At 53.2% G+C, this 25282-nt stretch overlaps 10 protein-coding genes across 10 annotated transcripts; 4 read left to right on the forward strand and 6 right to left on the reverse strand.

The window, feature by feature from the left end:
- Positions 1–355: 355 nt before the first annotated feature.
- On the reverse strand, positions 356–2030 carry LMH87_011235 (uncharacterized protein; the record flags this gene model as incomplete). Its single annotated transcript, XM_056200343.1, has 4 exons — positions 356–967; positions 1020–1307; positions 1360–1673; positions 1817–2030. The coding sequence occupies 4 exons, from the start codon at positions 2028–2030 to the stop codon at positions 356–358; spliced, it is 1428 nt and encodes a 475-aa protein (XP_056052201.1).
- Positions 2031–5182: 3152 nt separating this feature from the next.
- On the forward strand, positions 5183–6160 carry LMH87_011236 (uncharacterized protein; the record flags this gene model as incomplete). The annotated part of the gene is made up of 3 exons (XM_056200344.1): positions 5183–5371; positions 5429–5602; positions 5669–6160. 3 exons carry the CDS (start codon positions 5183–5185, stop codon positions 6158–6160), a joined length of 855 nt encoding a protein of 284 aa, XP_056052202.1.
- A 783-nt stretch (positions 6161–6943) lies between these two features.
- Positions 6944–8585, reverse strand: LMH87_011237 (uncharacterized protein; the record flags this gene model as incomplete). The annotated part of the gene is made up of 7 exons (XM_056200345.1): positions 6944–7193; positions 7249–7713; positions 7764–7901; positions 7962–8049; positions 8108–8224; positions 8318–8390; positions 8571–8585. 7 exons carry the CDS (start codon positions 8583–8585, stop codon positions 6944–6946), a joined length of 1146 nt encoding a protein of 381 aa, XP_056052203.1.
- A 1296-nt stretch (positions 8586–9881) lies between these two features.
- On the reverse strand, positions 9882–10866 carry LMH87_011238 (uncharacterized protein; the record flags this gene model as incomplete). The annotated part of the gene is made up of 3 exons (XM_056200346.1): positions 9882–10061; positions 10122–10551; positions 10664–10866. The coding sequence occupies 3 exons, from the start codon at positions 10864–10866 to the stop codon at positions 9882–9884; spliced, it is 813 nt and encodes a 270-aa protein (XP_056052204.1).
- Positions 10867–11441: 575 nt separating this feature from the next.
- On the reverse strand, positions 11442–13823 carry LMH87_011239 (uncharacterized protein; the record flags this gene model as incomplete). Its single annotated transcript, XM_056200347.1, has 6 exons — positions 11442–12582; positions 12638–12728; positions 12791–13198; positions 13255–13351; positions 13404–13643; positions 13752–13823. 6 exons carry the CDS (start codon positions 13821–13823, stop codon positions 11442–11444), a joined length of 2049 nt encoding a protein of 682 aa, XP_056052205.1.
- Positions 13824–15041: 1218 nt separating this feature from the next.
- On the forward strand, positions 15042–16346 carry LMH87_011240 (uncharacterized protein; the record flags this gene model as incomplete). Its single annotated transcript, XM_056200349.1, has 4 exons — positions 15042–15150; positions 15206–15244; positions 15298–15395; positions 15456–16346. 4 exons carry the CDS (start codon positions 15042–15044, stop codon positions 16344–16346), a joined length of 1137 nt encoding a protein of 378 aa, XP_056052206.1.
- A 104-nt stretch (positions 16347–16450) lies between these two features.
- On the reverse strand, positions 16451–17477 carry LMH87_011241 (uncharacterized protein; the record flags this gene model as incomplete). Its single annotated transcript, XM_056200350.1, has 2 exons — positions 16451–17366; positions 17422–17477. 2 exons carry the CDS (start codon positions 17475–17477, stop codon positions 16451–16453), a joined length of 972 nt encoding a protein of 323 aa, XP_056052207.1.
- Positions 17478–18006: 529 nt separating this feature from the next.
- On the forward strand, positions 18007–19867 carry LMH87_011242 (uncharacterized protein; the record flags this gene model as incomplete). Its single annotated transcript, XM_056200351.1, has 6 exons — positions 18007–18160; positions 18217–18366; positions 18421–18806; positions 18859–18952; positions 19005–19645; positions 19709–19867. 6 exons carry the CDS (start codon positions 18007–18009, stop codon positions 19865–19867), a joined length of 1584 nt encoding a protein of 527 aa, XP_056052208.1.
- Positions 19868–20377: 510 nt separating this feature from the next.
- Positions 20378–22688, reverse strand: LMH87_011243 (uncharacterized protein; the record flags this gene model as incomplete). Its single annotated transcript, XM_056200352.1, has 3 exons — positions 20378–20715; positions 20776–22386; positions 22439–22688. The coding sequence occupies 3 exons, from the start codon at positions 22686–22688 to the stop codon at positions 20378–20380; spliced, it is 2199 nt and encodes a 732-aa protein (XP_056052209.1).
- A 1160-nt stretch (positions 22689–23848) lies between these two features.
- On the forward strand, positions 23849–25239 carry LMH87_011244 (uncharacterized protein; the record flags this gene model as incomplete). The annotated part of the gene is made up of 5 exons (XM_056200353.1): positions 23849–23920; positions 23973–24045; positions 24101–24110; positions 24170–25065; positions 25118–25239. The coding sequence occupies 5 exons, from the start codon at positions 23849–23851 to the stop codon at positions 25237–25239; spliced, it is 1173 nt and encodes a 390-aa protein (XP_056052210.1).
- Between the last annotated feature and the right edge of the window lie 43 nt (positions 25240–25282).

Genomic DNA, 25282 nt, shown 5'->3' on the forward strand with positions numbered 1-25282 from the left:
AGTGTATAAGAATGAATCAAATCTAAACTATTCATAGCTCATACAGTAGAGAGCTGTTCTAGCAGGTATAGTTAGAAGGCAAGTATGTCTTTTCCCCAAAAAGGGGGCCGTTCGGTAGTACGACGACGTTTGCAGCAGAGGCTAAACGTAGGTATCCCAGGTCAAATAGAAAGATGAGAGAGAGAGAGAAAACAGAAAACAAAAGTTCAAACGCAATTGCAGCTCAGGCAGCCCGCGGCTGCTCTTGGCCGTGTTGGAGACAACATGTAGTAAAGAGCAATCCCGCACAAAATAGACCCAACTCCAAACACCAAGATGAAATCGTCTCGCCGCGATTCAACGACGCCGTTTCCGCTTACTCGGGTTGCTTGTCGCAGCCAATGCGGCCCAGAAGCTCCTTGCGGTCGCTGTGTCCGGGCAGGCTAACGCCAGAGCTGTTAGCCTGTCGCTTGATGCCGGACCGGCGCTCCCAGCTCTTAAAGTCAAGCGCCTCGACGCCAACATCTTCCTCGAGGGCCTCCTCGTAGATAAACTCTTCCTCCAGCTCCTCCTCCTCCTCTTCGTCCTCTTCGTCATCGCTGCGCGAGTCCTCGGCGCCGTCGCCGCGCAGAACTTTCATGGCGACGCGGACAATCATAGTGAACCAGATAATGGTAATGACCTGCAAGGCAAGAAGCGGGGTGAGGAAAGCCCACTTGATAGCGTTGTTGAAGCAGACACGGCCGGTGCTGTTGTAGTACGGTTCGAGAAGATGGCCTAGACCCTTGGGAGGATCCTGAGGGCCGACGAGATTGGCGTTGCTACCGGTGTAGCACCCGTAATTCAAGACTTCAGGAATATGCGCATAGATTGACCAGCAAACCATCATGTAAATGACGTGACGCGCCGCAAACCATGAAACCATAAATAGGCCAAAGACGTAGTCACATGCATTAGTGAAGCCGCTGTACTTGAGACACTTGGCAGCCTGGAGAAGATTAGGCCAAGTATTCGCACGTGTAGAGTGTGAATGAACATACCGGAAGGAATAGATCAACAACGTCCATGATGACCAGAATGAGGTGACCGACACGGGTGTGGTGGTAGCAGTAGCAAGAGGAGATGAGGATGGTTGTGATGATGTGGTGGCTAAACATTTGCCAGTGATCCTTGCGACGGTCCTCGATGTTGATGACGATGATTTGCTGGAGCCAGAAGGCCCACTGGGCCAAAACGTAGCCCTTCATGAGGCCGTCTATCTCTCTGTTGGGCCAGTTGGTCCAAAGCTCACGCATGTTGAGCCAGTAAGGGGACTTGTAGTAGAGGTACTAGATGCAACCGGTCAGCAGTGAGTTTGGGCAGTTTTGCAGATCGACTCACAGCACCCATGGTCCAAAAGACACTGTAGTAGACAAAAAGCCAACCCTGCTCGGTGAATCGAGTCAAGTCCTTGCGCTTGGTGATACCACGAGAGCGGCCCAGCGGCGCAAGCATGTACTCCATGCAGCCAGCGCGGAGGCCAGTGAAGAGGACGATGAAGAAGGAGATGAGGTAGGCATCATCGGCGCCAATGGCATAGTTGCCAGACTCGGGGTTGAAATACGAGAGGTGGAAGAATTTGTTGGTATGCGTGCGGGCCTTGGGGATAAAGGCGTGGGCGAGGAAGAGCAGGGCGAGGAGGTTAGAGGAGAGGCCTAATCGGAGCGAAGCACAGCGGTTAGCGAACTTTATTCTGTGCATGATTGTTGATGGAGCGATCGCCCATTCGGTCAGCGTATGCGGCAAACGCCAGACGCGCCATTCAGGAGTAGGAGCGGCGCAAAGTATAAATTCGTACCAATTTGGTTCTCGACAAACCAGCGCGACAGCTGCTTCCAGCTGCCTTCGTCCTTTCGCTTCAGCCTGCGAACGAGGACGGCGCTGGAGCCCGATGTCTGCATGTAAAGCGGCCCGTTCATATTGGGGACGTTGGAGCCCGTCTTGATTGTCGGATGGGCCGACTTTGCGGTAGCAGGCCGGTCCTCGGCCGTGGTCGTGGGTGTCTTTTCCATTGCAACAGGCGAAGAATGGATTCGGTCGGCCGCGGCGAGGCAATTGGGATTCGAGGTTGACGAGGTCGAGCGGTGTACCTAACAAAGTCTGCACAGCGGGTGGTTGAGTTTGGTGGCTACTGGGTGTGGCGGGGTGGTGACTTTTTTTTTCTTCTTCTTCGTTTCGAGGTGCAGCTCCCTAGGTAAGCGGTAACGGAGTTGGTGCTGGCCGCTCTCGAATGCAGTTATAGGTAGCCTGGTGAGGAGTCAAAGGCAATGTGGCGTGAGCAAGAATTGAAAAGGATGTCGTCGAATTGATATCTGTCAGGGTCGAGAAGAACAGGGACGCGGCGAGATTGCTTGCGCAGAGAGTTCAGGAGAAGTGTCTGAGCGCCACTTCAACAAAAAAAAAAACAGCTGTAGCGGGAGGAGGGGAACGGCGATGCGAGGTGCTGCTTGCAGGGCGACGGCAAACAAAATCGCAGCAAACAGTATTGAGGAAAAGAGGACAATGGGGTAAATGCAATTGCCTGGCAGAGAATTCTTGTTTACCTCGAAGCCAGCAGGGCGTTTGAACAGAGGTAAATTAAAGGCGAAGAGGAGGAGATGGAGAAAGACAGATGGCGGGTGGAGGAGGCTAGCGGTGGGGGATTGGTATAGCAGAGCTGCGACTGGATCGATATAGAAGGATGTTCGAGTACCACCCACCTTGGTTGGCAGCTGGCAGCTAAATTAATACCTGGCGCCTAGTATTACTGGCGCGTGAAGAGGGCAAAAAGTGACAAGGAACCGTCCTGGCAAGTATTTACCAGTAGTTGCGACTTTTGGGAGGTGGGGTTGCAGTGTCTGGCTGTCTGTTGCTGGCCTTTGCCGTTGGCAGTCTCCTATTTCATTATATTTTATTCATTCTGTCTAGCATCGTTCAGAGGTCCATTTCCCTCCTGAATTGCCTTGCTCGAATGGTTTTAAACAGGCGGCGGCGCCACAATGCATCCATCCACATCCACTGGAGCAGCTTCTGTTGCAGTCGTGGACCCCTGATGCCCTGGGGCCTGGCACCTGCTTCTTCTGCCTGCGCGCCCGACAGCTGCTCCCCTCTCTTCGTTTTAGCGCTGCCCTCAGTGGGCTCTGGGCTCTCGGGGCGCTGCTTAGTGCAGGACCGCCATACGGTTCTCGGCGGGCTCGTGGCCTCGACCAAGTTGCAGATTTACCAACCACAAAGGAGCACAGAGCAAGAGGGAAAAGACGACGACAAAGACGCAATAGGAGCCCCTCTTCCTCCCCCTTTCCCCAGTCATGGCTCTGCTCAAGCTTTTCATGGCTGGCATGTACATGGACGTCTCCACCATCTGCGCATATCTTCTCTTTTACTCAGTATTCAGTTCCAGCGATCCGCGCCAGTGAAAGAGAGAGAGAGAGCGGTGAGTCTCCCCCTCGCTGCACATCACACCCAACGAACCAACCACCACCCCACGACAGGTTTCAGCACGCACTTCTTCACCCCGGCCGTCTTTTTTTCCCTCGCCAGCCGTGCTGATCCAGCGTCGTATTTTCTGCAGCCCATGGACCCATTTAATAGCATCCATTTGCCGGCTTGCCAGCCAGCCAAGCCCAGATGCGAGATGTCTGTACGAGCTGCACCCCGTCGTCTCCTTCGTGTCCTTTTCTTCATCTCATGATGAGCGAACGACGCCCGTCATTTTAACACGACGCCAGGGTGCTTGAGAGAGCTTGGACCAAGTGTTGCAGCGGCTTCTCCTCCACGGAAAGCTCCCCACCAACTTAATCTAGCTGCCGTCTCCTAACCTAGGCCAGATTTGCTCCCGCGTTGCACATTTTGCAAGTTTGCATACATCCTCATGCACATTCGCGACAGATCTGACGAGCCATGTCCTCATCAATGACAAGAAATCAGGCTCCCACTCTCGGTAAAGCTACCCGTCCGCCGCACTAGGCCCGTTTTGTCCCGCTAGCCGTCTGTCGACAAGAACACCAACACTGCACAGCACATCACTGGTACGCACTCATGGCACCACAGAAACGTCAAACGACGAAATAGTTGGAATCCCTCTTCACTGCTGCCTGTATCCCACCAGGTTGTTTGAGATACCCGACTACTTACGAGGTACAGTTTGGCGCATCCGCTGCTGGCATCTCGTTGCGTTCAGGCATCTCGTCTCCACCACTTCAAGTTAAACCATGGCCTGTGCATGCTATTACAAGATTGGCTGCATCTCCTGCTCAATTAGAGAAAATGATTGTCACCGCCCATGTAGTCACCGTCTTCTTACCACTGCAGCAACAAACGAGAAAAGAAATTCGCCTCGTTTCTTTCTTGGTTTTTGTAGACAGTCGTCGTGCATGTCTCAGGCAGCAGAGGCGCATCTCCAGGGCCGCGCTGTACTATGCAACAAGGACGCTATCCGATCACATTTGCTGCATGACAGCACGTCTTTGAACCACCATCTCCATGCCATCATTTCGTTGATTTCTTTTCATCACATACGGTTCGTAAACATAGTGCAGCTCCTCCCTTTGCCCTTGACTCTTATACCAGTCAACCAAGTTGGTTTCTACGCTTCCCATTGTTCGAAGATGAAAAAGAGGGCACGCCGCATACGTCTTGGAATGTTTTTTTTTTTTTTGCCTCGCACAACTCTCACGCAAACGACGTTGGACGTTGTCCATGTGATAGGCCGCTCCTTTATCAGCTTCCATGAAACGTGGTTTTCGTGAGCCGCTGCCAGCGACTCCACCCTTAAGAGTTGGAGTTCTTCACCATCTCATCTTGCCTGGGTTATCTCATTTTGCCAAATTTGCGCTTGTGACAGCTGAGATTTTCCAAGTTGCTTCTCTCAAATGGTGCTATTCTAGAGATTACGCTGTATATAAAAGAACACCAACTGGGTTCGGTAGCGAGCAGGAGGTTCCATTCCAACCACTAGTCATGCGCCACAGTAGCACGGGATCTTAGTCCCTCCTCCCAAGGCGCACTTACGTGGACGCCACACCACCCTCCAGCCTTATTCAGCAGGCCGCCCGCCGTAAGGTGGTTGTCACAGCTTCGCCACTACAGGCAAACGCATCCTAGAAACCACATCACATCTCTCTTCCCATCCGCGATATCCAACGATAGCCGGAATATTTCTTTTCCCTTTATTCCATCGCCAGCCATGAGCTCCACGACCAAGTACCAGCCCGCGCCGCAGGACGAGCCCGACGACTACACCACCGCGCCGCCCGCCTACGGCTCCTCGTCCACCAACAATGCCACGGCCGAGGCCGCCACCGCGGGCCTCGAGGCGCAGGGCCTCTTTGCGCATGCGCGCAGCAGCGAGGATAACCTTCCCGATGACTTCAAGGTATGCTAGCTTGCTCTCCCAGATGACAAGAGCGCGCCCCAGCTAACACATCCACAGTTTGGCGGTTCCGTCGCCGAAGCCACCGTCGATATCCGAAACCAATTCGTCCGCAAGGTCTACACCATTCTCACCGTGCAGCTCCTCATGACGGCCGGCGTCAGCTCCCTCAGCTTCTTCAGCACCTCCTACAAGTCCTGGATCCAGGCTCACCCAGGCGTCGTCTGGATTTCCGTACGTCCTTGCCCTCCTCTCCTCTCCTCGCCAGAACCTCCCGCTAACCATCTACCACCAATCCAGCTCATCGGCTCCATGATCTTCCTTGGCCTCACCTACTGGAAGCGCAAGTCCTATCCGACCAACCTCCTCTTCCTCTCGCTCTTCACCCTCGCCGAGGCCTACACCATCTCCGTCATCGTCTCCTTTTACCGCACCAGCATCGTCCTCAACGCCGTCGTCCTCACCGGCGGCATCTTCATCGCCCTCACCCTCTTCGCCTGCCAGACGAAGTACGACTTCACCTCCTGGATGCCCTACCTGTTCGGCGCCCTCTGGGGCCTGCTGCTCTTTGGCTTCATGTCCATGTTCTTCCCCTACGGCTCCACCGGCGAGCTGCTCTACGGCGGCGCCGCAGCCCTCATCTTTAGCGCCTACGTCCTCGTCGACACCCAGATGGTCCTCCGCAAGCACCACGTCGAGGAGGAGATTGCCGCCGCCATCAGCCTGTACCTTGATATTATCAACCTGTTCCTCGCCATCCTGCGCATCCTCAACTCGCAGTCTAACAACTAAGTGCGGCTTGCGTGGATGCACTCGCGCATGGAACTTTGGCCAACGAAGGATGCTGCTTTAATGACGATGGAATTTAATGGGATCTTGGCGTTTTCTTTCTCTGTACCCTCTCAAGAGCTTGTTTGATTTTCTCGCGTTTTGTTTTTTCAGTCGCTGCCGTCTTAATTGCCAGTAGCGACAAACCGTATCAAGAAGAGTACACTGTACACCTCAGTCGGTAGCGATCACACCTACGTAGAGCAGTCACACTCATATCTGTCCTAGCTGCTATTGAATCATGCACAAGTATTTCGGATATTTGCATTAAGTCCACTAAAAACACTAAGAAAAATAATTAAAAGGCCACTTAGGCAGGCGCCGACATGGACGGGTATACACGCATGAATATCTGGACCAGTCACTTTCCGCGACTACAAATATTTCTTGCCCTTCACACATTACCAGCCCGGCCAAGCCCAATGCCACTTTTCACCGTCACGGAGCCAAGTCGCCCTCATTCATTCTCGCCCCTGCATATTGCTCTCTCGACCATTCAGGCTACCATCGACGCTCCGTGCGCAAAGTTGAGGTCACTGGCCTCCCCAACGTCGTCGCATTCATAGACAGCTTTTTGTAACATATTCGGATAAAAGACTTAAATTCAAGCTCTGACGCGGCAGGTTCATACCGGTCTGCTCAGTTTCTGTTTCTTAATCAAAGAACAGAAAGACACAAACGCCCTAGGCTCAAGCATAAACAGACCAAGGTCCCCACGTGGTATATACACTCCGCATGTGGATTGCTTTACTCTTCTTGCTTGCCATTCTCGGCCAGGCTGTTGAGATTGGCCTGGGAAGAGGCCTCGCGCTGCATGCGAGCCTCGATCTCGCGAAGCTGCGACTCGCGGGCCAGGAGCTCCTGGCGCTTCTCGTTGATCTCGCGCTGGACCTTGAGCTCGATCTCGCGCAGCTTCTCCTCTTCGCGGCGGAGCTGCTCCTCCTTGAGACGGACAGACTGGGAGGCCAAGTCCTCGGGGTTCATGGAGCTGTCGACACTGTGGATGGGGTTAGTATTATATAATCCAAGCACGGTTTTCGTCTGAAACTCACCCAGTGGCACCATCCACGCTCTTCGAGAGCTTCTCGGTACGGTAGTTCTCGTAAAGGAAGTCGTGGGTGATCTCCTTGAGGTCGGCAAGATGGCTGTGCAGCAGAGCAGAGCGAATAGCAAGGAAATCGGAGTGGCGAGGGTTGTCAACCTCGACAACACCCCAGGGATACTGACGAGCGCGAACCTTTCTACCGCCGATCTCAACCACGTCCTCAGAACCGACAATAGCGAAAGGCATGAGGCCGCGGAGCTCGGCATTCTCCTCAACGGTGTCCTCATCATCCTCATCGACATCGTAAGGGAAGTTGTAAACGGGGATTCTGTAGTGCTCGATGTCCTCCATGACGAGCTTCTTGGATTCAGCAAGCTCCTGGGGGGTGAGAGAGTCGGCGCGTCCGATGACGGGAATAACGTTGACACGGGGGGCAAGGCGCTTCATCAGCTCAATATCGAGTTCACGGAGGCTACTTTAAGTTAGAAACTGTGCGGCCGCTGAGATAAGCAGTAAACATACCCGTGACCGGTGGGAGTGATAAAGTACAGCATGGCATGCACACGGTTGTCTCTGAATCGCGGGTTACGCTTGATTCGAGACTCCTCAGCCAAAATATCGTCATATTGTCTCTCGAGGTAGCCGACAATCTCGGAAAAGCTAGCGAGTGTTAGCTTCTGGCTCCATAGTGCTTTATGTTGTTTTTGGGTCGGTTCGTACCTGGCCTCGTTGTCAATCTGGTCACCGAATCCGGGGGTATCGACAATGGTCAGGGAGATGCGGGTGCCCTCCTCATCGAGTTCTAGTTCTAGGCACGTATTAGAAATGTGGTAAGGTGAATGGGCCCCATTCAAATTGTATCGTACCGACTGTGACGGGCTTGATCTTGACACTGTCTTCGACGTGGGCATCGTGGGCATCATCCGCATCCTTGTGCTGGAGAACGTCCTGGCCGCAAAGGGTGTTGACAAAGGTGGTACGACCTAGGGCGCAATGTTAGCTGTGTCAAGGCGGGGCAGGGACAGAGCGATAGCCATTGCCCAATTCAATGAAAACCGGGGAGTATTGGCACGTACCAGTTCCGGAAGCACCGCAAACCATCAGACAGAACTGAATACCCTTCTTGACATTCTTCTTTCGGCGGATCATCTGTAGCGGGGTGGGGTGGTCAGCTCTGTTTGATGCCATTGTAGCTCGCGATGCATCAAGCCGACAGCTCTTAAAATGCAATCAGGAAGCGTACTGCCATCCCGCACAGCCCGCAATGCCATCGGGGTTCGAGCTTCGCGGACTGACGATGCGGGCGTTGGCAAAAGAGACGGTACGTACAGCAGCGGACGACATCTTGACAAACGGTTCTTAGCCCCTGAGGCTTCTGGTAGTCGCGAATCGACGGTGGCGGTAAAATATAGGCTCGAGGCGAAGCAAGAACAAGAAGAATTCGCCTTGCTAAGAACCTAACGTGCGATGAGGTCGAGAATAAATGCTCGAGCTGTTGTTGTCACGACGAGGAAGGGGAGAAAACCGTTGGCGGAATGATGAATTGAGGAAGGGCTCAAGGGGATGGACAGAGAGCGGTGCGTGCTGGCTGCTAAAAGGGGAGAAGGTCGTGGGCGGGCAGAAAGATGAGAGGAGGCTAGGCTGGTTGGCTAGAGCAATCCCACGCCCGGACCACGTAGCGTTAGTGCGACTGCGGGTGGCAGCTGTGAGCTCTAGCAGTTGCAGCGGGCGCGCCGCTGGCAAGGCCGTCCCAGGGGATATTTGGGATATTTTGGTGGGAAACAGCGCCAGTCAAGTTCACTGATCAGGGGCCACCCACTCACCATTCAAGTCCCACGCTGTGCTCAGTAGCTTGGTTGACCGCCCCTGCCACCGCCCCCCAATCGTGTCCCCTCTCGTCCCCTGCAGCCCACCGTTTTTCCCGGGGAGTGGGTTCGAGGTCCTCCAGGACAGGGGACTTTGGCTGTCTTGTCTGGTACCTGATCTTTTGCGGCTAACCCTATGAGAGAAACCGGTACCGCTGCCCCGTGCGCCGACCTAGGTCAAGTATTTATCGACGCCAACCCCGAACAAGACTGCCTGTGGGCATCCATCTCCCTTTGGCCTATCATCTCCCAATCTTCCATTTCCACGTCCACGCAAACGTTGCTTTGTCGCTGGTCTTATTCCTCGGGCAAAAGCAACCAGGTATCGCCAATTTCGTCCAAAGTCATCGTTTCACTACTATTGTGGCGCCAACCAAGTGCCATTCTCATGCATCACCCTACAAAGCTACATGGCGAAAACGACGAGAACTAAAAAGTATCGCGAAATCTCAAGACTCCAAACATGCACATTAGCTTTGAGAGTATATACCTGTCTTCCACTCAACACAAAGACTATATTTGCCTATTGGTAGGATCCCGGACTTCAGGAGCTAGGTCGACTCGCAAAAGCAAAACTGATGCACACGCTGTAATGAAAATAAGTCGATACACATTTCGCAAAGATGAATGTTTCACTAGAAAAAAAAGACACCGAGCTCCTTGTCTTTAAAGTCTCGATTAAACCAATTCCATGATGCTCTATAGTCTACGGATATGTGCACCTCCAAATCCAGCACGCATTCTTCCTCGCGTCTATGTTCTCCTCTTTCCCATGCTACCGGCCTCGACCCAGCCTCTCGTCCTCATCTCGGGTCAAGTCATACGCCGGTCGAAACTTGCTACACTCGGCGTCCATGGCCAGCTTTGGGTTCGGTTTCGTGTTACTCGTGCCTCCCAGCGATGTGTATCCGAGGTTATACAAATTGCAGTATGGAACCTCCAATTGGCGTAGAAACTGTCACTTTTGTTAGAAGCTCTTCTCTCTCTCTCTCTTTCTTCTTGCCTGTCAACCTACAATCCAGATATCCACGTAATGCCAATCAATCATGGGATTGACCCGCATAAACTGCGGCCAGCCCGCGTCTGTCGGGCTAAAGTGCTCCAGGTGCTCGCTGTACGGGTCGGTTCGCCGGGTGCCCATGAAGATGGCCTTGACCGCAGGCGTCTCGGCCAGGTACGCGTCCAGCGCGGGCCGCATGGCCATTGTGTACTCCTTCAGGTCCAGGTGGTACTCCTCCGTCGACTGCGCGACAAACTCGCCCATCTCGGGGAACGGGTCGGGCGGCGCAATGTACATGGCCTGGATCCGGGGCACACTGCCGTTCGGCGGCGACGGCGCAGACGTCTTGTTGGCCGTCGTCAGCGTCGGCAGACACGCCAGCAGAAGCACCAGCAGGCAGAGGCAGTCCTTTCCGCCATTATAAGAGAGCGACAGCTCCTCGAATCTAATCCCGCGGCGAAAACTCCGTCGTTAGCCCATCTTTCACGCTGTCCGTTTTCCCCCCTTTGCAGGCGGCGCGGGGTTAGCCGAACAAGGCTGGGCCGGGGTAGACCTACTTGTAACGCTTCAGCGCCTCCTCCACGACCTGCAGCGATATGCGTGTCTGTTCCTGTGTTCGCTTAATCGTCTCGTCCGCCGCAGGAGTGTCGAGAAAGGCCAGGACCTTGCGCCGCAGCTCGGCGCATACGGCCGGCAGCGTCGGTGCGCCGCCGTTCGCGGCCTCGGCGTGCGCTGCGCCGTTTGTCTGTATGCTCGGCATGTTTTGTGTCATTCCCTGGTATAGATCGCTGTGCCAGGTATAAATGCAGACTAGAAATGCAGGGTCGTATCGAGTGTCGAAGATGGGATGCTCTGGTTAAAGTTTGCTTGCCCGAGTCCGCCCTGTCATCCCCAAGTCCGGAATTTGGGGTCCGGGCTGATGCGCATGTCCCCCACAGAGCTTGTGAATGCTGCCTTTTCCCACCTCCGTCACGGCTAGAGTGGCTACTGCGCCACTTAATTGTCGGCGGGCCTCGGCAATGTACACACTAGCAATGACTCGCTTCCGCATGGTGAAGTGTGAAAGGATACTATGATAAAAACAGATATCATTAAAATAGGAAGCGCAATGCAACTACCGAAACTGTATAGTTTACAATAATTGGAAGTTTGGATTGGGATCCGCCAAGCATGCTGTGGGCATTTCAGTGGCAAGAATCATGATCGTAGCAAGAGAATGTAGTTTGACGTCTTTCGTCAAAATTCCACTGGCTCATATTATCTGGTTTGAATAGTATCATACTCAACCGGATCGTTGGTACCATGCTTCACATCAGCCTACCAAAGCTAAAACTTTTAAAATCCCGGATGCTTTTCCAACAGATATGCTCCCATACCTAAGGCCTCCCAATCCCACAATGCCGCGAAGTCATCGAGCTGCACCGGCTGATCTGTCCCCTGCTCTTCAAACTCAAATGCAAAGTCGTCACCGAGGGTGGCTGCTTGTTCAGCTGCCGCCGTCTCATCATAACTATCCATGGGCCAGGGCGACAGTGACTCGTCAATGGTGCCATAGTTTGCCCTGTGTTCGTCGACAGAAGAAGTCCCCCGCACGCCGTCGGTAGATCCTTGCCAGCCATCCGACATGCTAGCTGGAGTAGATTCATCTCTGGTCATGCTTTCTGGCGATGTTTCAGAGCCTGTTTCTTCGGCTAGACCCGGACTTGAAGCTTTTGGTTTTGGCGATGTCGCGTCAGCAGCCGTCTTTTGTCTCTTTTGTATATTGCGAGCCGCATTGGGGCGCTGCAGCTTCGCCACAACCTGAGAAGCAGTGTCACGAGCGAATTTGGCTGTGGAAGATGTATGAGCTATTCGAGCAAACAAAGACACGGCGTTGTCGAGTTCCTTGTAGATTTCGTCTTTCTTGGTCATCGTGTTCTCCACGTCTTTCATAATGCACGTGCATAATAGGACAACCGTATCAAAGGCTGAACTTGTCATGAAATGATAACCGCCGCCATGCCGATCGACATGCTCAGCCCACAGAACGGCAACTCTTATATTCTTCACACAATACTTGATACCATCCGAGCAGATGTCTCTCTCTTCTTCTGATAAAGCAGAGGTGTATCCCTTCAGCATCACCGGTCGGATAGAAGCAAGTAGGAGGAAATATGCCATTGTGTACAGATAGTATCGGTTGAAAATGATCCACGGGTTTGTCGCATCTTTGGATGTGTCTGGATTGTCAAACGCGTAGACCCGGGGGAACGCTCTGGCCCAATTCTCTACCGTGGCTTGGTATTTGCGTATCTGATTCGGTTCCAAATTATTACTGTTCGGATACGTGGCGGCCAATTGCGAGATGAGCTGTGACTGTATCTTCATATGCAGCATTGGTGATGGTGAAAAGGCTTCCATGGTGAGAGCTGGGAGCACAACTTCAACAGCGGACCAATTGACAATAGTGGCACGGGCCAATCCAGCAGATATTTGCCTATCATATGATCAGAGCTTGCATGGAATTAACAAATTAGCTAGGAGCGACTCACCAGTCCAAGATCTGGATGATACACCATAAGCGACGTCTCATTTCGCGTTCAAAGGAAGAAAGTTCGTGGAACGCCTTGTCCTTTTCTCGTACTGTAGCGGATTTATGTTAGTGTATAAATTCTTGGAGTATACAAGATTGGCTTTGCCCTCACCAAGTATCTGGCATTCTCGAGCGGCAGCGCTAAGTGCATGCCATGCTTCTGGGTATTTGGCCTGCGATATATACCAATAAGACGAATGAAGCATGCTCTGGCAGCTGTGCAAGTGGCTGTATCCAGGTGGCACCACGCTTCCCAATTCTCGGGCAAGGTTGTGGTATTTTTCTGATAACGGCTCTGTATGCTCGCCCAAGTCTCGCTGAATTACTGCCCTGAGCGATTCGTCGGCATGCTGAATGGAGCAAGCGCAGACGGTAAACAGCAACGCGGTAAATTGGAGCGCCACGGGTCTCTTCTCTTGCACTCTAGTCCACCAACTCTGGTACTCGTCAAAGAATGCGGCTGGGTAGATAATATAAAATTGGTTATTGACGTTGTTGAAAAATATTCGAAGGAGCGAGTCTGCAATCGGTAGTTAGACGCGCAACAGTAGCACAAAGAGAAAGCAATGTACTAACCAACCCAGTGTCGTTTCGGGAATTCGTTCAATGCACGTCCAAGCGCGGCGCACGAAGCTGCGTCGGTCCAGTATTGGTTATCGTCTGGCGCATCTTTCTGTCATGGAAGTTAGTCTCTTTCCCATTGCCACGAGGAATCGTGGGCATGCCTTCTCTTCGAGGCCGAGGCCTGCCAGCATCTCGGCTGTGCTATATCCCAAACTTCCGGGCTGGAAGTCCGGAGCGGGAGGGACGATGTCTGCGTGAGCCTCGTCTGGACTGGACTGGCGCTTGCGGTTCTGTGGCGCTGTTGATGCCTCCGCCGGCGCTTGCAAGGCGGGCAGGGCAAAGCGGCACTTGTCTGCCACTTTGCGCTTCACGCAGTGGTTACACGGCCATTCTCGATTGCACTGCACAGAGCGACATTAGCGTCATGGTGTTGCCCGCCGGCTTCCCTGGCCAAGGCGTAAGAGCTTCATGGCTGTGGCAGCGCGGGGTCGCCAAGTTTGGTGTCGTACCTTTTGCTTCCTGCGTTGGCACTCGCTGCAAGACAGGCGGCTCCGCGGAGCCCTCGAGGGAGTGCTTTCCATTATAACGGCGCAGGTGCTTGCATGGCGTGTAGATGGCTAGAGGAAGAAGAGCTAGAGGATCTGTCAGCCTTGTCTACCAAGTCTACCAACTTGTTGGGACAGTGCGGCAAACAAAGTTGGAATATTACCGGGGCCGTCCGAGTGTTAAAATCAATAGCTGCTTATAACAGCAAGTAACGTTAGTCGATCAGCATCTACGCGAGCTACGAAGCGGGCATCCACGTACGAGGAACTTGGCTTTCGTCCTGATTGTTAAAATTGGCAACGGAACAGTGCTGACCTGGCACAGCGGAGAGGCCACAGCTGGATCCAGGTCGCCGATGTAGTGTTACCATCAAGTGATGAATAACTAGTGTGACACTAACAGCAGATGCCAGTGTCAATATGCAGCAGCGCTAGGGTACTATTGATTGTGCATGTGGCTGAGAGTTGAAGGGACCAGCACAAGTGATTGTCCAGCTCGCAGCTTTGCTGTGAGCGCCAATAGATCGAGTAATGAGCTGATGCTCGAGACTGTCGGGAGCATTGAGAGGTAATGTAGAATGAACGATGCAAAGAAGGATGCAGGGCATTGAGTCCCGAGACACTGGGTGCTGCCGCTAGCCCGGAATGGCCTCGTTTCGTGGCCGAGCCCAGCATCGTCGCCAACTTGCTGGGGTTTGGGGGGCATCAATGCGCTGCGTGGCTGCCTGCCGCCTGCCCGCTCCAATGCCCTCCCGTCCATTGTTCAGCGGCTGAGCTGCCCGGGTTTTGGCGGGGCACCCAGCTGGGCAGGGCAGCTGACAGCACCTGCCCGCGGCCTGTCCAGGCCGTAAACCCTCGCTGTAGGTAGCTCCAGACAGGGCCGTGTTTTAGCGCGTTCGGCTGACCCGCCTAGCGCCACCGCATGCAAACACCACAAGCACCACCAGCGCCGGCATTCAGCACACCACCGTCACTGTCCATCTCAAACCAACGCCGCGCTTCCTATTGCACCTCACGACCTTCTTATCCGCTCTGACTCTTTCTTCAGTCTGTCTATCCTCTACCTTTGTCAAGAGCCTCGTATCGACGGCTAGCAACTTAGCCACTCCCCTATATTCATCGTTTGTTTACCGCGCCACTGCCGCTTGAGACGGACTGAGCGCAGCCATCATGGCCAGCTGATGCTAAGACTGCCCACCATCAGCTGCTTTCAACCCCTCATCTTCGATCATATCAACGCCTCAGTCTATCACGATGAACGTACGGCCACCTATAGAGTCGTCAAGCCCTACGGCGGTGTTGTCAGTCTCTTTCAACAACGATGCCAGCTGTTTCGCCGTCGGCCTTGAATCAGGCATCTGCAGTAAGTGCCAGTCGAGCCAGTGGCCGCCGACTACATCCCTTACTAACACCTGTAGTTTTTCACACAAAGTCATGTCTATTGAAGGCGTCAAGAGGTATTTGTTGACTTATTTCATAATCTTGGGTTGCAAACTTATTTTTTATATAGATTTCAATGCCGGTATTGGCTTGGTTCGCATGATGGGCATGACCAACTATCTGGCCCTTGTCGGTGGCGGGCGCTTTCCGAAATTCGCCATGAACAAGGTTCGTCATATTAGTCCAACTATTACATTATTTCTGCTCGACGCTAACTTTTCCCACTAGGCGATAATATGGGATGATATGAAGGGAAAGGCGGCGTTGGAGATTGCCGCCCTCAGCTCCGTCCGCGGCGTCCAGCTTGGTCGCGAACGCATCGCCGTGGTACTCCAGAGCAGTGTGCGCGTGTACTCATTTGCCAAGCCCCCCAGTCTGCTGCATGTATACGAGACGTCAGACAACCTTTCGGGGCTTTGCTGCATGTCCGAGAAGAGGCTCGCCTTCCCCGGCAGAACCGATGGCCAGATCCAGCTCGTCGAGCTTGCCACCGGCAACGTCAGCATCATTCCAGCCCACTCCTCCGCCCTCAAAGCGATCCAGCTCAGCCCAGACGGCGAACTTCTCGCCAGCGCCAGTGAGACGGGCACCCTAATTCGGGTCTACTCGACCAGCAACTGTGCAAAGATTGCCGAGCTGCGTCGCGGCATTGACCCTGCCACCATTTACTCGTTGGCATTCTCCCCGTCTGGAGACTACCTGGCTTGCACATCTGACAAGTCCACCCTCCACATCTTTGACGTTCCTCACCCGCGACGCACGGCGCCTCATCGCAGTCAACAGCTCGGCGGCGGGAACGAGTCCGATCCTGGCAAATGGGGTATCTTGGGCAAGATTCCACTAATGCCGCGGGTCTTCTCAGATGTCTACTCCTTTGCCTCTGCACCTTTTGAAGCGGGTGACGAAGGCATGATTGGCGGCATACCCTTTTCCGAGGCAACGACGCTGGGAACGACGAAACATTGCAAGGGCGTCATTGGCTGGACGAGTAATGACAGCCTCGTTGTCATCGGTGCGGGACAAGATGCTCGATGGGAGAAATTTGCCATCACCGAGGGAGAGGATGGCAAACGATATTGCACGAGAGAAGGTTGGAAACGATACCTTGGAAATACGTAGTCAAGTACATATGTGTAACGAGTCTAGGCGGCTGGCGACCAGACCTGTTTTTGACGCTGGCGCGTTTTTTATTACTATATTGGGTATTCGTATTGCGTCTCTTTTTAATCTTCACTTCGTTTCGGAGAGCAGCTGCGACTTCTTCGCCTGTGACCTGTATCTGGTTCGTGATCTCTGCTCTTGTAGCTCCTGTGCCGGCGTTCGTCCTCCCGCTGTCGGTCGCGCCGTCCCTTGTCCCTGTCGCGGTCTCGCTCTTTCTCATCATCGCCACGGCTCCGGAGTCTGTGCTCTTTTGAGTCGTCATCGTGCCTCCTGCTTTTATGGCGCTCGCCGTCGCCGTCGTGTTGTCTGTCACTCCGATGGTCGCTGCGATGGTCGCTTCTGTGGCGATGGCGGCGCTCAGAGTCATCGTGGTCACGCCGAGACCGTCTCTTATCATCTTCATCATGCCTAGACCTGTGAGATCTGTGCGAGCGATGCTTGGGTTTCAACTCTTTTTTGCTGGCCCTCTCCCGCGCTTCCTCCACCTCCTTCTTCTTCTCCTCTATTAGGAACGCTTTCATCGGGTCATCGTCGTCGTGATCGTGTATCAGTTTCGCAAGATCGCGTTCTTCTTGGAGCATGGGCCGTTGCGGCGCCTCGTCCTGGTCGCTTTCGTCCTCGGAGAGCGGCTTGCCCTCTTTTCGCTGGAGGTCCTCCCATCCGACCTTGAACTCGTCTTGGTCTTCGTCATCGCGCATCGAGTATCTCGCATGGTCCACGCGCACAAGACGCCCCCCGACTTCTGCGCCGCCGAGATTGTCCACAGCAAGATCGGTGCTCTTCTGGTTTTCGTACTTGAGCCACCCAAAACCCTTGGACTTGCCTGTTTCCTTGTCGCGCACGAGCTTCAGAAATACGGGCTCGCCAAATTGTGAGAATATGGTAATTATATCGCCTTCGGAGAGCTCGTACGGCAGGCCGCCAAAGTAAATGTATGCCGTGTCCCGGTAGTCGGTATGCCACGAGGCTTCGGGGGAGCTGTGCGCGCCTGGTTAATCTTGCAGTTACGGATGTTCATGATACTGTGACTTACATTCCATTCTCAATCTCCTTCCTATTCAGCGCCTGAATTGCTCGAATTTGATTCATCTTGTTATCGCTCAGCCCATCAACTGTTCTTTTTTCAGGTCCAAGTTTGTCGCAGGCAAAGCAGCCCACTTTTCGATCAAGCTCGCTGCAGCCTGTACTGGTACGCCGACGCAGGTGCACGCTCGCTAAACTAGTGAGCTCGCTGGTGCGCGTCATGTCCTGGCACTTACGCGGGTCAATTTCCGGACCGAGCTAACCAAAGCTCCTTACAGTCCAGCACCGACAAATCGCATTCCCCATTACGACGAGCGGAAATCACAGTTAGGCAGCTTTAACTTTGTGCTGGGTCTGTCGAGCCGCGCGAGTGTGTTTCGAAGCTGATAGCTGCGGCGATCCGTTCTAAGCAAACCAGGGCCAAGATGCGAGGCTCGTCGCCATAGAGGACCCCTGACAAGTGCACAGCTCTACGACACAAACACAACTCGCCAATCTACGCGTTTTTCGACCCCCCAATTCGGCCACGAATTTGCCCGACGTACTGCTTTCCATTGTCAAGACGAAAATATTCGAAACCTTCTACTGCAGCAGCATGACGTCAAAATCTGAGCGGGCGTCCACCTACACCGCTGGGTCTGGTGACGCCGATGCTCGCAATGGCGAACCAAAGAGGAACCTGTGGACGTCGATGCTTGAATCAGTTGCAAGCGGCAAGCGCCTACCAGAAAAGAATCTTCTGATATTGGGTAGGCAATCTTCCTGCCGCAGCGCTCTTTATCTCGGGAAGCTAACATGGGCGCAGGTGGCAGCACGGACGCGCAACGAGAGTTTCTTGAGTCGCTATCGGCCAACGAGGAGGGTCGCAACCCGGAGCGGCGAAAGACGCCTCCAATCGCCAACAACTTTGCGCTGGGCTACACGTATTACGATGTGCTGGACACGGATCAAGACGGTTAGAGGATCTGGCCACTGCCCACAATCGGTCACCATTGCTGACACGTATTAGATACCCTCGCTCGTGTGTCGCTTTACCTCCTTTCGCAACCCTCAGGCGAATTTGCGTCGCTAGTGTCGCCACTGCTTACACCGGAAACGATACCAAACACTGCCTTGGTGATACTGCTGGACTGGGCGCAGCCTCATCTCTGGCTCAGACACATCTGGAGCTGGATCCAGGTACTGGAGGAGGTCATGGGTCACACATCCCCCGAGGCGCGCAGCGAGATGGAAGAGACAATGTCTTCCTGGAGAGAGCGCGGCCGTGGCGGCAGCTCAACAAACCTAGACGGTACTCCATCAGCGACAGCAGCTGACAGCGACGGCTCTTTGCCTCTGGGACCTGGAGAATGGTCTGAGCCCCTGGGGCTGCCTCTATGCGTGGTCTGCCAAAATGTCAGTTGCATTCGTTGTAAACATCTTATATACTTTGCTTACCTCCATGCAGGCCCAGAAAATCGACTTTCTCGAAAGAAATCAAGGCTGGAAGGAGCCGGATTTCGACACGGTTCTTCAATATCTGAGGACCGTGCTGCTGCGCCGTACGTATAAAGATCTCCATCGGCCTCCAGAGCAAAGCTAATGTGCGTCCAGATGGTGGCTCACTAATTTACACAAGCCAAAACACTCCATCTCAACTACCCTCCCTTATTCACTCTACGCTTGGCATCACATCCCTGCTCAAGCGCCAACCATTGAAGCATAATGTTATTGACAGAGACAAGATTGTTGTACCACCAAACTGGGACTCTTGGGGCAAGATCCGTGTGCTTGGTGGCAACTTTGACACAGAAGTGGCCTCCAAGGGCTGGTCCGAAGACATCAAACTGCCCCTGGGTTCGACTCTGCAAAGCCTAGAAGCACTGGAGCAGGCCAGGGCTGAGGCTCCCGAGACTGGCAAGTACGTGCAAGACGACAGCGCCATCGCGCGCTACGAGGACTGGTGCCGCGATCCCAACAGCGGCGGCATGGCCGTCGTCGAAAGCGCCATGGGCGGTGGTACCGCGGTAGGCGTCGACAGCGAGGATACGCAAGAGTTCCTGGAGAGGCAGCTCAAGATTCTCGAAGCCTTCAAATCCAAGGTCCCAGAAAAGGCTCCCGATAACAATGTCTCCACCGTCTCGCGACGGGGTGACTTTGCCGACGAGAAGACTGTCAGCGAGCATATTGGCCCCGTGCAATTCAACATGGGTGGTATCCAGGTCGACGCCGACGATATGCTGCAAAGGCTCAAGGTGAGCAGTCATTATAGATGCAGGCTATACTCGTACAAGATTTGACGACTAACATGACTATAGGATCGCAATGCCAATAATGCTTCAGACGACGAAGACGCCGTGGAGGAGGAACAGGCGCCTGCTCCCAATATCACCAAGGAGTACGACAATGAGCAGCTACACGACTTTTTCAGCGGCCTCATGAACCGGACCGGCGGCGCAGCCGAGTCACCACGGTGAAGAAGAGAAGGATTGTGACATGAAATAACTGTCGCGCCAGATAAAAACGAATACAAGTTCTCATAACTCGGCAACGCAAGAAAACTTTAGGAGCAGAAAATCTGTAGCAGTCTGTTTGAAAAGGCCCCGAGATTGAGGTCGAGTGGGCTGCGCTTCTGTAGATTAGATACCCTTCATGTGAATAATATTTTTTCCAAGCCGGTTCTACACGAAGTATAAAACAATGGGTAGTATGTGTATGAAATGTGTTTGTATTTATTTGTTTCTACTGCGACGAAGACAAAAGATTTAATCAGAAATCACCTCGTCCCCTCACTAGCCACAGCGCCGTGCTCTCCTTCAAAAACAGACAACCTACCATAGGTATATAAAACATTTCAAGCATCGAAACCAAAAAAAAAGAAACATGAAAAGGTAAAGATCAAAGAAATCAGATCAGAAGAACATCCAAACCTAGCCAGGCTTATTTTGCTCGGTTCTTTTTTTCTTTCCACCATATCAAGTCGCCCTCTATGCCTTTTCTCTCGTCGCCTTGTACTTGACCTCCTCGCTGCGGACCTGCGGCACGCCGAGGCGCGCCGTGACCACGCCGCGCAGCAGGCCGGGGAAGAGCCACGGATGTTGGAGCATCTCGGCCTCGAACGCGTTGATGCTGCTGCGGGCCATGCCGGCAAACGTTTCGTCATCGAGCAGCTGGCCGAGCCTGTACAAGTTGGCGACGGAGACGGCATTGGTGGAGGGCAGCGAAGTGTCCATGCCGTCTTTTAATCGCAGAATGGCAGTGGTCGAGTTGGCCGTGGTCGTGAAGAAGCCGCCTGCAGGATCGTAAAAGTATGAAGATTGTGCCTCTGTTTTATTAAATTAGCTTGTTTAATGAAGCTTTGGGGGGTTTGTGGGATACAACTTACTCTGCAGAGTATCGGCAAACTCAATCAGTGCCTCGTCGCCATTAGTGTGAAATAGATCCAATAGGCCTTGGATAACATAGGCATAGTCATCAGCAAATCCTTCAGTATCCCTGGCCCCCGTCCACGTTCGATACAGAGTCTTTGTCTGCGCGTCCCAAAGATTCTTTTGCAGAAAGAAGGCAATGCCGCTTGCCACAGAAGCGCACTTGGCACTGACTTCAGGATTTATCGTCTTCAGCGCTTCTGCCGTTTTGGCAAGCGCAGATAGAGCCAAGCCGTTCCATCCAGCGACAGCCTTGTCGTCAACCGCAGGGCGCACGCGCTCGCCTTCTCTTCTGGCCTTGAGTTCTTTCTGGGCAGTGCGAACAGACTGCTCAACCTTTTCAATGGTAGTGTTGAACTGTTTGCTCAGCTCTTCGGGGCTCTTTGCAACTCGCAGAATGTTCTGGTTCATAAAATCGTCATTTGGATCATGTTGCTCATCAACATTACCGCCCTCGAGAATGCCCCAGTGAGCTGCGACTACTTGGCTGGCGCCCTTCTCGGCGGCTTCAATGACGCTGTCGAATTCTCTCCTGGTCCAAAGGTAGAAAGCACCTTCTTTCATCTCTCTGTCGCCCTTGCGGACATATGAGTCAGCCGCTTCGCTGGATGCAAGTAGCCCGTCTGCTCGCAGAATCGGAGTAGACGTCAAGTAAGTCGCAAGTTCCAGGGCAATGTTATAGAACTCGCTCGTCGCTTGTCCGCCAGCACGGCGCCATGCAGTAAGATAGAGAGTAAGGAGCTGTGCATTGTCTACCACCAGCTTTTCGAAATTGGGTATCGTCCAGTCTGGGGTAACCGAGCATCGAGCAAATCCGGTGGCTCCGACATGGTCATGCAGTGCTCCATCTCGAATCTTGCGTAAAGTATCAACTGCCATGTCTATGGCATGAGTACACTCAGCTTCGCCCACAATATCCTGGACAGCACTTGGCGAATCGCCAAGTCCAAGGAGAAACTGTAACTTCGGCGGGGTTAGGAACTTGGGAGCCAGGCCAAATCCACCATACACAGGGTCAAAGGTGCCCGCAATATGGGTGTACGCTTCCTCAACTTGGTCCAGATCGAGTTCGCTTGATACGGCAGCGGTTTTGTCGGCACCTTGCGAAGGCTCGCTGGGAACAGGCGCCGCCCAACCTGAAGGCGCAAATGTTTGCGTTTGCGTAATGGGTCTTGTTCCCAGAGTGCCTTCGGCCGCAAATTCTCTCAGCTGAGCCAGAACTTCGGTGGCTTCCTTGCGGCATCTTGCTTCTTGCTCTTTCCAGATATCGCGAACTTTCTTGACAATTGTCAAGAAATCCAGAGCATCCTCGGTATTTTCTTCGTGCGCCCGGCGTGCAGCATTGGGCCCAGGCCAATACGTGCCACCAAAAATCGGTTCTAGCTCTGGGGTGACGAAGACGTTGAGCGGCCAGCCTCCGACGCTATTGACAGCTTGTACATAGTTCATGTAGATTGTATCTAGATCGGGACGGGATTCTCTGTCAATGAGAACCGGGATGAAAGCATCGTTGAGTACGGCGGCGCATTCGGCGTTTGCGAATGACTCGTTCGCCATGAGGCGACAGTCTAAAGCCAATAATCAGCGACTAATCAACAAAATGTCAATTTCTATACTCACAGTGACAGGCTTTGTATCCAATATGCAAAAAGAGCAGCTTGCCTTCGCTCTTTGCACGTTCCACGGTCTCTTCGTTCAACGGCTGCCACGCGACAGGGCTTGCCTCAAAGCTGCGAACAAAGGGATTCGCACTTTCACCGGCGCGATTAGTCAACGGAGAGTCGGAGTCAGTAGCCTTGGCTGTAGGATCCTCTCCTATGCGCAGCGATCTTAAGGCCGCAGCAGATGCTGTCAGCTCCGAGAGAACCATGTTGTCGGGTGTTGGGCTCGGCCGTCGATATGGAGGGGCAGTTGCCGAAATATGCTGTCGCTGTCTCTGCGTGCCAAAGCTCTTAATTTTGTGAAGCAAGTCAAGTTAAAACAGTGAAGGGTTGCGCCTCTTTTTTCAGACTCAGCGCGCAGTTACTGTAACTTTTCTCACGGTACAGGCGTTGGCGCAAGACGAACAACGGAACAGTTGGGAAGCCAGGGAATAATTGGAGCCTCCCCGCCGGCAGATGCCCGCTCTGCCCGCTTGCAGCTGCGGGCGGCATCGCGGGGCAGTCGGTACGTAGGGGTCGCGATTATGTAAGCAGTCTGTGGCTAATACCCTATACAAGAATAAAATTGATATATAAAACTTAGAAGCATAACAGAGGGAGACTCTAGGTAATGAATTTTGTCTATAAGTAAATATCGACAGTGAGCATCAAGTTGCATTGTTCGTCTAGGTAGAAAGCACTGCTTCATAAGCCACAGGCGGGTTAAGTTGGCTCTCGCCTAATATGTGCGTCAAGCAGCAAGGGAACGTCGCTGGGGATAGTATCAGCTAGGCTCCGTTGACTGTATGCTCTGCACATACGAACTTCTAGGTATAACAGTACAAATAGCCGATAACACTCGTTGGCTCTTTTCTCACCAGGGACTAATTTCGGTGCTTAATTGTACTACTATCTTAGAATCTACGGCGAGACGTGATGGGCACCCCGTTTGGACATACGTTGCCTGGAACCTACAGCCAACTTCGAAGCGAAACCATCTGGGCGTCCCATGCATGGAGGTCGATTCTTTGACCATTTCTTTATTGTTTCCGTTTAAGCGCCATCTCAAACATAGTGAGCACCTAACGCTGGCGAGCCCTACACTACGTAATCTGTCTAGTTTCAAAACCTTAAATGCATAAACCCGAATTTGATTGAATTATGCTTCCTGTGCTGTATGTATCTCATCGAGAACATAAATTGCCATTTCGTTCATACGACTTCAACAGTGCTACTTGTTGTATTATCTACGTTGTCGCCCCCCACCAGCAGCCTGGACTGTGGGCCCGGCTCGGCAGTGACATACCTTTATCGATACTCATCTTCAACTCCCGTGGTCGCAGCTGCACCCGCTACTTCCATTCTTCATCACCACTACTGTCAGTCCATCATGGGTGAACCCAAGTACACAATTTACGTGCGGGTTCCTATACCGCGCGGAGACTTTGTAGATCCGCCGCAGGTGAGCTGGTTTCTCGACAGCTGTTTAGGTTGCGTGCCTAACCATATCCTAGGTCGATTGGGACACCGAAAAGGATGAAGCGCTGTGGCGCATCCTGTCTAACGCTGCACAAAAAGAGATAGACTGTCAGTCTATCAATACTCCATGTTTTATGCTTCATCTTTGCTAATGTATTATCAGGGAATGACATGTAGGCTATCCTCCTCAAACTGCCTACCGGTTTCACGGCAGAATGCTAACCCAACTCAGCGCAGCCAGATTTGAGGTTACGGTCGACTTCCTGCTCAAGCAGGTTGCATATCTGACGGAAAGACATGCCTCGCAGGTAAGAGCTCAAGTACGGAAAGCAACCGCAGCGGCCAAGGGCTCTGCCGCCGAGTCTTCCACCACCGCCGAACGACGACCCCAACTTGGGCAACCCATCGGCCGCGATTCCCCGATTCCACGAACTGAGGCCACTGGAACAATACGTCCTGCTATCTCGCGTGATGGGTCTGGCAACACAATTTCTCGTGATATTGCTGGCTCCTCTCCGCGCCCAGAAAGCAGACAGCTGCCCTCGCGCCCTTCAGTGGAAACCGTTGGTCGCCGCCGTCTGTCATCTTTGCCCATCACGGCACCCGGTCCGAGACGAGCTGCATCTCAAGATGCGAACATAGACGAAGTGGCTTCTCCGGGACCTGCTGATTCTACATCAGGAGAGTCGTCCGAGGATGAGTCCAGCCCAGCACAATCACGAATTATTAGACGACCCCCTCGATATCAAGACAACGACGCCTCCTATCAGGTCGACGACGATGGAGACGACGAATCCGAGCCCGCATTTCAACCATACAAGTCCTCCGCGGACCAAAATTCAGCCTCAGATCTTGCATCCACGCTGCGAGGTGATAGTCGGGCATCAACTAAGCGAGGCAACAAACACCTCGCTCGCGAGCGTATCCACCAGTCTCAAACCTCAGATTCATCTGCAGGATCTGGCGCTCTTGGTACCGAGTCGGGCAAGCCACGGCACCTGAAAACTTACACGTCGAACCAGAGTGCTGAGCAGTCAGCTCGAAGTCCTTCCGGCAAAGGAAAAGTTTCCTCTCAAGAGGGCAGCGATGGAACGCCAAGCATGGGAAGTAGTTTTAGTGATCTTGACGGTAAGCTTCTCGCGTAAAGTGACAACATTTTGGATCTAACAGCAGTATATAGATGCTTCCGTCACGCAGTCTGCCCTGGAAGAAGCACTAGCATCACATATGCATGGTGCTGGCAGTCGCTTCAGCATAAGCCAGGCCTTTCGCAGCCGGTACACACCGAGCTCAAACAAATAGTGCTTCAAGCCAATGATTTCATAGTTTTAGCCTGGAGTTTTGG

Source organism: Akanthomyces muscarius, chromosome 4 (genome assembly GCF_028009165.1).
Source record: "Akanthomyces muscarius strain Ve6 chromosome 4, whole genome shotgun sequence".
Taxonomy (NCBI): domain Eukaryota; kingdom Fungi; phylum Ascomycota; class Sordariomycetes; order Hypocreales; family Cordycipitaceae; genus Akanthomyces; species Akanthomyces muscarius.